Source organism: Salmo trutta, chromosome 24, assembly GCF_901001165.1.
Source record: "Salmo trutta chromosome 24, fSalTru1.1, whole genome shotgun sequence".
Lineage (NCBI taxonomy): Eukaryota > Metazoa > Chordata > Actinopteri > Salmoniformes > Salmonidae > Salmo > Salmo trutta.
In genome coordinates this window covers 15694684-15708210 of record NC_042980.1, presented here as the reverse complement: position 1 = coordinate 15708210, position 13527 = coordinate 15694684, and the positions used below count along the sequence as shown (strand labels likewise).

At 44.1% G+C, this 13527-nt stretch overlaps 1 protein-coding gene across 3 annotated transcripts; it reads right to left on the bottom strand.

Moving 5' to 3' along the window:
* Window positions 1-181: 181 nt before the first annotated feature.
* On the bottom strand, window positions 182-13458 carry LOC115160799 (INO80 complex subunit D). 3 transcript variants are annotated; one of them, XM_029711222.1, is made up of 10 exons: window positions 11419-11786; window positions 10792-11038; window positions 9865-10676; window positions 9096-9201; window positions 8780-9004; window positions 8366-8469; window positions 8029-8162; window positions 7703-7923; window positions 4304-4461; window positions 182-4066 (listed from the first exon to the last, which is right to left on the bottom strand). In XM_029711222.1, the coding sequence occupies exons 2-10, from the start codon at window positions 11007-11009 to the stop codon at window positions 3060-3062; spliced, it is 2985 nt and encodes a 994-aa protein (XP_029567082.1). In that variant the 5' UTR covers window positions 11010-11038; window positions 11419-11786; the 3' UTR covers window positions 182-3059. The 3 variants fall into 3 exon arrangements, with proteins under 3 accessions (XP_029567082.1, XP_029567081.1, XP_029567080.1); XM_029711221.1 differs by lacking the exon at window positions 11419-11786 and adding an exon at window positions 12466-13458 and having other exon boundaries at window positions 1218-4066; XM_029711220.1 differs by lacking the exon at window positions 11419-11786 and adding an exon at window positions 12570-13458 and having other exon boundaries at window positions 1218-4066.
* Window positions 13459-13527: the final 69 nt, after the last annotated feature.

Below are 13527 nucleotides of genomic sequence, written 5' to 3'. Positions count from 1 at the left end.
GCACATTCCATTCTCTAATTTCCTTAGTTCCTTGGCCTGTATAACATCACCACACAGGTGTGTAAATGCAGTCCTTGACAATGTGTAGGACAAAAGGCCCTGACGTTTGATGACTAGTCTAAGGCGGCGAGACATGTCCGAATTGATCATCTAGAAATAAAAACACTGCACAACCCCTGTCAGCGATTACCTCACAGCAAGTTTTATTTATACATCCAAAAACAGATCAAATTATCACACTATATACAGATATTACATACAGTGTTTATACACATATTACATCATTTGTACACAAGAAAAATATACATAAAAATGTAAACCTTTGTATACAAAAAAATACCTTAGACAAATTAAACAAGGACCAATAAAAGGTGACTAGATTATTATTAGCTCATCCTATCATGTTTAAAAACAGTAATACAGTACATTCAATGAGTATAGGAATTTGTCAGCCATCTCTCAGATTTCAAGCGCCTACAGAGCCCCGTGGAGTTTGATCTATATCGTTGGTGGGGAGTCTAGCTGTGCAATGTCTAATCTCATGCTTTGTGAATACAGCAGTATCGCTTGCTTGCGCAAATTCAAGACCACTTTCCAGCCCACCTAATTCCTAGGGGCTGTACATCTAGGAGCAACAATGGGGTGGTCAAGCAAAAGAAACAAACTTGAGTCTGCTCTGGTAATGTGTCTCTTTGGAACTAGGAGAAAGAACTAGGCCTTCAGTTGGAATCGGGGCCTGCTCAGGTCTTAAAAATGTGTGTGTGCAGTTAACGACAGCTGTTAGTAATCTGTATCCTGACAAAATGCAAGATGCCTACTAGGCGAATCTCTGGCCTCTCTCAGTCCTGTTTAGCGCAGGTCAGTGATGTGCTCCAAATCCAAACTGATTACAAGTGCTGTTATGTATATGCCTAGTACTTGCAAAGGAAAAAAAATGGTTAAATGGTATGCAACGCTATGGTTGGATTTACTGCTACCTAGAGTGATCCAGTAGTAAATGAGGGAGAAATGTTGTGGCTTTGCACTCAGGTTGTCTCGCCATGCAATCCCAGTCTTTCAGCAGCAAATGCTTGCCAGAATGTAATAGCTATCATAATGACTGTCTTACATAATTATAGACATTGTCTATAATTGACAGTGTACACAAACATCGATCATTCCACTTTAAATGAAGAGTTTTGATAGCCATTAAAACAAGAGAAAGGTTTCCACAAAGGTTTCCATCAAGCACCTTGCAAATGGCAAGATTTTTTTTATTTTTTGTTTTACTTCATTTTCAATCCATTGCAACTCGTTAACTCACCAATAAAACCCACTGTAGAGATTTCTACCCTACAAATATATCTAATACTTAACACTGAGTATCTTTCAGTTAAAAAAATATACCGAAACTCATGGTTTACTGCTGTAATAAGAGTTATTTAAAGCAGATAGGACAGAGTTGTCAGGTAGAGTCCATCCTCATTCCCTAACCAAACAGTTAAGAGACCCATGCTTCATTGACCTTAATTCACCTGATAATAATTTTGTAGTACAACAGACAGTGCTATTCCTCAGAAACGCTCATTGCACCTGTTTACATCAATGGTGTCACTACCACACAGACAGCTAACAGAGGGTTAAACAAGGGGGCCATAATTCCACATCCATATACACATCCACTGTATCCATATACACTGCTAGACTAGTGAAAGACAACGTTCTGGTCCTTTATTGGATGAGTTCTGATATTGAAGAGGACCATTCTCTCCCCCCCCCCCACTGGGTTCCTGAAGTAGAGAGTTTCTCTCTTAAGAGGGACCACATGCATGCATGTCCCTATAAAACGCCATTATTTAGCAAGACCAGAGAGCACCATGGAGAGTTGTGGACAATAAAGCCCCTGGATATGGCCATTACCCTTGCAATAACAGTGACCCTTTTTTCCTTCGCTATGTGAAACTAAGTATGACCCAAGAGAAGCTTCCTAACATGGCCCCGGTTTCCCAAAAGCGTCTTTAGGCTAAGTTCATCGTTAGAACTATAGGATCCTAACAATGAACTTATAGCCTTAAGATGCTCTTGGCAAGCTGGCTCCTGTTCAGTGTTCTGTTACAGTCTATATCTCTACTCAAACAGTTTAGCCTTGATTTAGAACAAACTGTTTATGACAGAGTTATACAGGCCCCAAAATATTTCTGGTCCACATTGGTATGGATTACATAATGAAGATACATAAAGTGAAGACTAATACAATACATTACACACGACTGTGACCGAGTATGGCAATGTGTTTATTGCTTAACGTAACAAGATTTACCTTCAAATGTCTAATAGGCCACCCGTAAGGAGTTCCCCAAACAATGTTGAGGTCAAAAGACCTTTTACATTTGAGTAAACCGATAAAATACCAAATATATACACAATATAAAAAAAAAGCTGTTTAAAAGTGGTTCGGCCAAATTCTGTGTCTGTTAAGTCGTGGGAGGAGAGGAGTCTACTTCATGATATTCCACAGAGCAATTTCCTCTGTTGCTTCATAATGGGTCACACACATAGATGCCTACAAAGGATCTACCCTAGAATCTCTTTCAAAAGGTGAATGGAATGAGGAACAGATGAGGCGATGCAACGATCATAGCAAGGCAGGTTATAGTTAGACAGGACTAAACTGACGACAGAAAAAAAAAACAGACCACTGATTGAGGCTTTGTCACAGAATTCTCTAGCACTGTTGCGGTCACTATGATAGGAATAATCGCTCCTAAGGTACTTCCTCCAATGTTCCTCCACGTCTGTCCATGTTTCTACTGAGCGACCTCCCTCCACACAAACGCTGCCCAACATCTCCCCCTGCTGGTGAAACCCTCGAGCGGCGTTCACATCAAACCACTGGACTCTTGCATACCCTTTCAAATGGCTATAACATCACCAAATCATTACAGTTATGGAATATCTGAGGTTGTGGAAATTCAGATAGTATAGTGCACCGTTACCACATTTCACACTTGAAGTAGATGGAAAATGCATCGACTGTGGGTGAATGAGTGTCTAGAGTCCATGGTTTGACCGGCTTGCTCTTAGTCACTGTGTGGAAAGGGGGGTGTTGCACTGTTGGCACTTGCAGCGGTGGCACTAGCTATGGAGAAGCCAGTGGGGGGCGCCGTGGAGCTGTGACTGGGCTGCACGTCCTTGGGGATGCCACTGTGGGAGGCCAGCTGGTGGCCGAAGGCAGCGCTGAACTGAGGGAGCTGCTGCTTGGACTGGGTGGAGGTCAGGAGGTCGCGTGGTGAGGGGTCAGGGGGAGCAGTCAAGCCCGTCAGGCCACTCTGGGGGATCGCTGAGAGGGCAGCCATGGGCTGCAGGGTCACAGAGTGGGAGGTGGAGGAAGGGGGAGTGGAAAGAGAGGTGGATATGAGGTGGCCCTCAGGTCTGATGAGGTTGCCAAACTGTGTGGGGTCAGTGAGGGGCAGGTGGAGGATGTTCCAGGAGGACTGCGGGGGACCTGGTACCCCGCTCAGAGGGACCTCCAGAAGGAGAGGAGTCTCTGTCTGGAAGGAGGTGGCATGGGGGGAGGACATGTGATCACTGTAGGGGGATGGCACATGCTCGCTGCTGTAATGGCTGCCCTGTGGAGACGAGGTGGGCGCCTCAGGCTTGGCCAGGATGTTGGGCTGGTGTGTCCGGGGGAACGTTCGCTCTGACAGGGGGCTCTGTGCAACTGTGGGGGTGGTGAGGCTAGGCCCCGGGGGGGGGGGCTGGCCCTGGGCAGGGGGCTGCTGAGGTGACACCGCAGAAGAGAAGTGGCCCCCAGCAGAGTGCAGCAGGTTATCCTCCAGCTCCAGGCTGGAGAAGTTCTCTGGGGGGATGCGGCCGTTGAGCAGGTCTCCAATCCCACCCGGCTGGACCCCTGGCCCAGGAAACACTGCTGCCATGACCCGATGGTCCACTCCGTCTGCCTGCGCCAGCTCCGCCATGGAGGTCAGGCACACCAGGGAGTCTGGGTAGGAGCCCATCAGCCCAGCCTGCAGTGCTCGCACCAGCTCCTCAGCCTCCTCCGTGGTGGGTAGCAGCTCCCCATTTTTACCTGAGGATATACACAACTTTCTTACCCACACTCTAGGAATCTACCAAAATCTCCCTTTCTCAAGATATCCAGAAGAAATGGGAGTAAATAGTTGAGACTTCAGTTATTCAAGTGACAAACCCGAAAGTCTTAATCTAACTGAGGTTATATAGTAGGTCAAATCTAAAAGTATAAACTAACATTCATGAATAGGACCTTGAGCAGTGAAATCCATGACAATAAGCAAATGAAGTGTACCTTCAAACAAGTCAAAGTCCTGCAGGTCGTCGGGGAGCCTGGGTAACACGTCCGAGAAGTCTTCCTGGTTAAGCTCAAGGTCATTTGGAATGTCTGCCATGTCATTGGTGATGTCATCAGGAAGCTCATCAGTGCTCAGTTCGGGCGTCGAAGGACTCCTGCCACCAAGACAGCTTCATAAAATAGAATTCCTAGTGTACACTAATAGGACTGTGCAGTCATTTGTGACAATATATTGATACCTTTCCCTTTCAAGACAATTCGATACACATCTATCTAGATAGATGGGCTCCCATTTATACAGGAACCATACGTTTTAGTTTGAAACGATTCAGTGCAATTCTGTTTGACTTGAGAACAAATCGATGCGATTCGGTTCGATGCACTAACATTGGTTGCATAAAAACATTCATTATCCATTCTCTCTGAGCTGGGTCTCTCTGAGCTGGGTCTCGCTGAGCATGCGTGCGTGCTTGTATTAGTATCCTCGTGGGTACCGGAAATCCCTAAAAGTCCCCACAAGGATAGTAAAACAAGGAAAATGATCTCCATGTGGACATTTCCCACATCCTCATAAGGACGAAGGCTATTTTAAGCTCGGGGGCTAGGCTCAGGGTTAGGCTAAGATTGGAGGGGAAATAGGACTTTGAATGGAAATAAAATGTTAGTTCCCCACAAGGACAGTAAAACATATGCTATGTGTGTGTGTGTGTAAATTATGTATGTCAGGGATGGGCAACTTAGATGGGGGTGGGGGCCACAAAAAAAAAAAAAAAAAAAAAATCGGATCATGGGGGGCCGCAGTGGCTCACTGGTCTGCATACCAACATATGTAGTCAGAGCCGGTCCTAGACTTTTGGGGGCCCTATCTTAAGAGTTAATTTCCTGCAATTCTACACATTTTGCCATGGGCCGCAGAACATTTTTAGCAGTTTTAAAGCAAGTTTGCGGAAAATCTACACATTTTGCCATTGGGCAGAGAGAAGATTTTGCAATGTTGAAACTCATTTCCAGCCATTTTACTAATTTTGCCATGGGGCGGAGAGAAATTAGCAATTTTACAGTTAATTTCCTGCAATTCTGCACATTATGCCATAGGGTGGAGAGAAATGTTAGCAGTTTTTATATGATATCTGAGTGAGAGCCACTAACAAAATCAATGGGGGCCCCACGGTTGGTAATTCGACCATGATTACAAGTTTAGCCCCTAAAAGTCTAAGCCTATGAGGCGAAGAGGGGTTCTACTAAGCTAACATAAGGAATTGTTTTAAGATGATCATACCATGGATCATTTAGCTATTCGATTATGAATTTTAGGACCCCTGTAGGTATCAAAAAAAGTACTTAATAAAATATTGAATTTGGCCTTTACTACTATAGCCATAAAAACTAAGTGAATAACATATTCGTAAACGGCAAAACATTCCTTATGATTTATTTTTTGACTAAGGTTTTGAAGTGTCTGTCCTATATCTAGGAGATATAAGAAAGCTCAGGAATTATTATATATAATTATTTTTATTTTTTTACATATTTAACCCCTTTTTTGGGGGGGGGAGGACAAAACTACTTCCATAACAAAAAAAATTAAACCGGTTCCAAGTTACCTTCATACGAGTCCCGTGGGGGTCGTAGAACAAGGCGGAGAACGTGAGAGCCTCATCTTTATACACAGTCATATTAGTTTGTAGGCCAAACAGTTTGCATGCTACAGATGTTTTTGTGAGAAGACTGATTTTCAGGATGTCTCCTGGTCGGATAAACAGCACTATAGCTCTGCCACTTTCCACCGCAGGTGTGGAAGGCTGACGTCAGTGGACGCGCTGGATTGAGATGAAGCCCATGCAAAAAACAGATCTCTACCTTTTCATGGATCACTAATCACGTTAATAATGCCACTTTAATAATGTTCACATATCTTGCATTACTCATCTCATATGTATATACTGTATTCTATACCATCTTTGCATCTTGCCTATGCTGCTCGGTCATCGCTTATCAATATATTTATATCTACAGTCGTGGCCAAAAGTTGAGAATGACACAAATATTAATTTTCAAAGTCTGCTGCCTCAGTTTGTATGATGGCAATTTGCAACATACTCCAGAATGTTATGAAGAGTGATCAGATAAATTGCAAAGTCCCTCTTCGCCATGCAAATGAACCGAATCCCCAAAAAAACATTTCCACTGCATTTCAGCCCTGTCACAAAAGGACCAGCTGACATCATGTCAGTGATTGTCTCGTTAACACAGGTGTGAGTGTTGACGAGGACAAGGCTGGAGATCACTCTGTCATGCTGATTGAGTTCGAATAACAGACTGGAAGCTTCAAAAGGAGGGTGGTGCTTGTAATCATTGTTCTTCCTCTGTCAACCATGGTATACCAGGGCTGCCCAACTCTCTTCCTTGAGATCTACCATCCTGTGAGTTTTCAGTCCAACCCTAATTTAACACACCTGATTCTACTTATTAGCTGCTCAACAAGACCTTAACTAGCTGAATCAGATATGTTAAATTAGGGTTGGACTGAAAACCTACAGGTCACTAGATCTCCAGGAAGAGGGTTGGGCAGCCCTGATATACATGGATTGTTTAAAGCTGCAATATGTCACTTTTTGGGTGACCCGACCAAATTCACATAGAAATGTGAGTTATAGATCTGTCATTCTCATTGAAAGCAAGTCTAAGAAGTTGTAGGTAGATCTGTGTGCGCTATTTCTATGCTTCCTGTTCTTAAGTTTTGTTTTTGCATCTTTTACTTTCGGTTTTGTACAGCATGCTTCAAACAGCTGAAAATACAATATTTTTGGTTATTGAAAAGATATTTCACAGGGGTTTAGATGGCACAACGATCCTCTACACTTGTTTTGTCAAAAACTGCAATTAGGCAAACTATTAGAATTTTAGCAACCAGGAAATGGCAGAGCGATTTATGCATAATGTAACTTTAAAGCAAAACTATTGCTGATCGTAAACCTGAACAATCAAAATAAAATATATTGTATGCACAGTTCAGCAGGTATAGCCAGATGAGAGCTGGTCAGCGCGCAAAGCTTGGCACAGTGCGCAAAGCTTGGCACAGTGCGCAGTTTGACTAGGCTACTGATATGCCTGTCAACAGTTACATGCTTAGTTCGACAATGAAGGAGAGGACGCGTCAGTTGTCACAAAAGACTACGTAGAAGAAAGTAATATACGCAACATCAAAAAAAAGATTAATCGGAGATTCGTAACATTTGAATCAATTTTCTGACCGATCCATGGATTAGTGTCCGTGGACCGAGGCAGTCGTACATTATCTTAAACATTTGAATCGGGGACAGATGCGTATCTTTACATTCCTAGTTAATACTAGAGCTGAGAGAGGACAAGAGAGATTAAGTGAGTGGGACAGACCTGATGCCAGCCTGGGTGGGCATGGTCAGGCTGGAGGAGGAAGGCATTCCCAAGTTCCCCTGGGGCAGAGCCGGCGGGATGGGCTTCTGGGGCCGCCATGGCCCTCTCCTCCTCTTCTTTTTGTGTTTCTTGGTGAGCGCCGGCGGTTTGCTCTTCTTCCGCGGCTTCCGCTGCTGCTGGTGCTGCACTCTTCTGTTACCATCCCCACGCAGGAAATTGTCCTACAGGAAAAACACATGTCCACAAGTATAGTAATATAGAGCAGATACTGTGCCATAGGTATTACAATGGCAATGCTCCAATTTACTGACTGAAGGGGAACTCACCATCTTTTTGGCATGCTCCTCACAGAGCGGTGTCTGATGCGTGATGTCAAACACAGGGATGGAGCATTGTTGTCCATCTGCAAATTTGGCTGTGCAACTGGAGAAGAGCTGCTGGGAGCGATTCAACAGAACGTCTGCAGAGAAACCGTGAAGGAAACACTCCAATGGAAAAGATAGCACACACAGTCGTGTGTCAAAAACAGGACCCATCATTTCAATCTATTCGCTAAGTTGCAATAAGACAAGTTAAAAAGCCATATTCCCTAATAAACTACAGTTTAGCCCTAAGAGTCCAGTGTGCCATGTAACTGATGTAAGGGGTTGGTGAAAAGGATACGCTGGAAGCAGTGTCGGGTGAAGGGTAGAGCTTGGCTACTGCAGGCCCGGCCCTTGGTGCTTCCAGTGCAGATTCCCGCCTCTGTCTCCTGCTGCCCCAGCGCACTGAGCAGAGAGACAGACCCACGCTCAGGACACAACCACATCAACACTTCCTCAGCTATTCACAACACAACTAGCATATCAACACTCCCTCAGAACTCCCTTAGCTCTTCAGAACACAACTATCATTACTGGGAACAGGTGCCTCTCCTGATCACGTGCCCACCTGACCAGGAAAGACTCGAGTATCTAGGGCCTGGGCACTAATTATAACTTCCGTCACGAATTTTGGGAGATTATCCATTGACAGATGATATTGAAGGAGACTATCCAGGCCCTAGGGAGTTTTGAGTCCAGTGTTGAGTGTGGGTACCTTGACGGGGTCTGGGAGACCTTGCGCAGCTCCTGGATCAACTGGCCAGCACAGTCAGGGTCTTTACTGGCGGCATGCAGCAGGGCTTTGCGGAAGGCATAGCGGTATCTCTTCTGGCGCATGGTTGCCCTCTCCTGCCTGCACAAGTGCTTGTATTTATCCTGGAGGTACGAGCACAGCCGCGCCAGACGTGTTCTCCGAGAGCTACCAGCATCTTCATCAGAGCTGTGATGGGAAAAAATAAACAACAGTCATAGCCTATCCATGTCTGACTACAATGAGAGCCTAACTGTGAGCATGTGAGAAAGCAACATACACGTCCTGTGTGTGTCCTTCCTGTAGTCTCCAGGCGTTGTGATATGGTGGAACTCTCTCGGCCTCCACGTCATCATCCTCTGCACTGTCTTCAGACCAGTCCAACCCTGAAAGAAAATAGCCTGTTAGACCAGCTGGCCTCAGCAGCATAGTGTCAGATCATCTATATTACACAGACCCCATGTCCCACAACTAATAAGCCCCAAAAACTTTTTAAAAGTAATAATAGCCTTTTGTAAACTAACACTTACACTTGTCGTTTCCTACTTAGCACTGACTATGCTGATACCTACTTTGAGGTAAAAATGTACTTACTATGACTGAGATAAGTGGTTGTTCCACCTAGATATCTTAAGATGAATGCACCAACTGCAAGTCGCTCTGGATAAGAGCATCTTCTAAATTACTCAAATTGATTTTTTCCACCCACTAATTGGTCTACTGACTAATCAAATCAGATATTTTCACATCAGATCAAAAGAACAATTAGTAGTGACATTTTTTTTATCAGAATTGTGCTGCCTGTGTAAACTCTATTTAACATGGATAGGGAGAAGAGGTACCTAGATGAGGGAAAAGGTCTCCGTGCTCCTGTGTAAACTCTATTTAACATGGATAGGGAGAAGAGGTACCTAGATGAGGGAAAAGGTCTCCGTGCTCCTGTGTAAACTCTATTTAACATGGATAGGGAGAAGAGGTACCTAGATGAGGGAAAAGGTCTCCGTGCTCCTGTGTAAACTCTATTTAACATGGATAGGGAGAAGAGGTACCTAGATGAGGGAAAAGGTCTCCGTGCTCCTGATGTCTTTGGGCGCAGAGCTGTACCAGATGCTGTAACCTGGCCAGGCAGGCAGGGGGAGGTGAGAAGGCAGCTGGGCGCATGGCCACCATATGCCGCTGAGTGCTTTCCCAGCTACTGGATGGCAAGGGCGTGGCAGTGAACAGAGCTTTCCTGCTGAGGGGGGGACCAGAGGACTGCACCTGACTGGGAGCCGTGTTGGGGGGCAGCCCGACAGGCAGAAAGGCGGGAGTCTGAGGTGGAGCTGGCTTGCATAAAAAACCCTGCTGCTGTCCTGGGAGGACAAACGAGGGCATGGTGGAGTGCTGGGGAGGCTGGAGGAGTCCTGTCTGCTGTTTACGGGGGAGGTGAGGGTGGAGGGGTGATGAGGGGTGCACAATGGGAAGAGGAGAGGGGCTAAAGTGCTCTAGAGGTGGTTGGAGAAAGTCAGTGTCGTGATGGTGGAGCTGGAGTTTCTGGCTGAGTACCAGCCGACTGTGAAGTTTCTTCCTGACGGCGAAGCCCTTCTGAGCAGCGCACTCTTCCCCGTTTGTGTCGTCCTCATAAAAGGCAAAAGGGTCCAGGATCTCCCCGTCTGGGAGGGGTAGGAAACGGGTACAGGGTGGAGAGGGTGGCAGCTCGTCCAGGCCGTTGGAGGCCTTCAGGGCCAGCGAGGGCACAGTTATGTTAAGAGCCACTGACTCCAGGTGAGGTCGTGAGCGCATCTCCTCCAATGTATCATGCTTCTTCTTCCGCTCCTTCTTGGGGATAAACCCAAGAACTTGGAGGTGGCTGTTACAGTATCTGTGGAACACACACACGTTTAACAAGCTGCTCACAACTATGACAGATGGGTCAATGACAAAGACCTACCGTCCTCAGTGCAGAGGACAACTTTCTATTGTATCGTCACACCCACCTGCGGTCCTCAGACTTGGGGATGGGGTTGGTGCACTGTTGGCTGTTGTACTTGGCCACATATTCACATTGCTTGAAGGGGGCAGTCTTATCCTCCAGGACATGACGGATACAGAAGGCATAGCCATTGAGCCTGCGCTGCTTGCAGAGCTTTGGGCTGTATGAGCACAATGGCTTATTGTCCACCTCCGAGAAGTGGATGTGTTTGCCCTCATACATCACGTGACTCTTGTCCTTGAGAACATCAGCTGATGGGAGAGGAAGATGCCAGGGAAAACCATAAGTCTTACATCATGCACAGTAATGCAGAGACTGCCCTGAATATGCAAACAAGACAAACACAAACAGACTGGGGGTACAGAAATAAACATTTACAGCTCCCTTGACTCTATAGTCTGACTTGTTAGCAACATCACCGTGCACAATTCAGGAATCTGATCAATAATTTGTTCATGAGGTACGCCAAATAGTCTACTAGCGTAAAACATGCACACATGACCGAAATAATAGGAGGATCTGTGGCATATGACTTCATGTTTGTTTAATTTGTTTTTTAACCAATGCTGTAAAGGGACATTTTTGGCTTAGGGCAATCAGTTGTAGAAAGTACTGTAATGCTTCCCCATACCTGTGGCCACAGTACATTCATGCGCACGAGGATGCAGTTAGACTGAAGTTGCCCGTTACATGCAAATAAATACAGGATGTGGAAACGCTGTCCTGTATTGTCACAATGTCATTTTCAGAATGTCACCAGTTGTTCCATTAGCTAGTTAACGTTAGATAACCTTGAATTAAATGAGGCTCTCGTAAAAATACAACTATTACCTAACTAACGTTATGATTAAAACTGAAGGAATAGCTAGCTAGCTAATACATGCACACTTCTTGAGCAAATGTAATAACGTTAAGTAAACTACGTGTCTAATTATCTGCTAAACAGCTCAACAAATACTAGCTAGTTATCAAAAAAAATGGTTAGCTATTATATTTACCTACTTGCTACCTATCTTACGTTAGCTAGCAACTTAGTCAGGTAACGTTAGCAAACCGAGCTAGCTAGCTAACGTTAGCTATCTAGCTAGCTACATTGCTAACGTTAGTAGCTAGTTAACTAGCTACATTTTGGCCAATTTGCACACCTCCGAAAAGTATTGGCATTGGACAACAATTACAAATGTATATGTTAACGACATACATTATCATACATAACTAGCTACCTTATACAAGTGCCAATGTAGCCTACTGTCTAGCGATATGTCGTTAGCTAACGTTAGCACATTAGTTAACATTAGCCAACTACGCTAAAAACACAAAAGTTGCGGTAGCCAGGAAACGGAAACATCAATATACACCAGAAGATGTCTATGAAATATTATGCTCCATTTTCAGTAAACTGAAATATATTTGATAGTATAAAAAGATCTTCAGACTAGGATTTCACGAGAACCAAACATACGGCAAGGGGAGGCACAGAGGCCCGTTCAAAAAGGCCTTCAAAACAAAACATTGCATGCAAGTCATCTGATCATTTTCTGTTTAGAAAAATACATTTAGATGATTAATGAAATGTTGTGAACGTATGTATATTACAGCTCATTAACCAGCTATAATTATAATATGTTGTGTAATACAAATAAAACGTTTCAACATTAAACAATAAGGCCTACCAGACCTAATAATCCTAGGGCCTCGAGTAGCAAAGTCGTCCTTCTAGTCCTGCGCCATAACCGGGCTCCCCAAAAATCGAAGTCGAGGCTGTGAAGAGGCTTCGCTTACCTTCAATTGGTATAGGCTATGTAGGGTATTCACTCCGGAAAGACTGTAGAAGTGCCAGAAGAATCAGCTTGCCTATTTGTGCATCGATAATCTATATTTTAGGATACTAATAATGCTCCTATTCGAATACAATATAATTGAAAATACTGATGCATGTAAATGAGGTTTATCCACAGCAAATATTAGCAGTTGGGAGCTGCTGAGGATTTTAGTTCAGTCCACAGTAGACTCCTCACAGCACCACTACAGGCACTGCGGAGACATGACAACAGTCCACTGTACAACAACAACCTCTACACCATATTGGAAATTCAACTTTGTATTAGCTACAGCAGTGAAGAAATACAATTTTATGTATTGCCGAGTACATGCATGGCAATGCTAATTGGAGGGTAGAGTAGCTATAGTTATGCGCTTTGAAACAAGTTACATTTCCCTACTTATATCAACCTTATTATAACACGTCACGGTTCTATCAGCAACGGCTGATATCACAGCATTCTTTATGAATGAGTTCTCTCTACCCTGGCTGCAACACTGTTGCCCAATGCTGATGCAGCTAGTACCCATCACGTCTATTCCTACTAACAGCTTGTAACTATACAAAGTTATAGGGGAACACAGCTTTAATGTAATACTCCACATTAACGTATTCTTCTTTCCTTGGGAAAATAAGTCAAAGTTAGATTGTTTGTTAATTTCTCTGCTGTAGAAATTAACATTTCTGATAAGCCTGCCTTATTTGGTTTGCAATGAAATGGTGACATTCCCACCAGCTCAATTTGGCCATTACAATACATGCATTTATGAGTGTGTGATTATAAACAAGTATTTCATGAAGGTTACAATTAAGTACATTTAATCTATTTCAACAGTGTAATAAAAATATTTGTGATCACCGATATAAACTGTGCTATATAAGACATTCCAATGTGATAGATTGTGCTGACCAATGGCT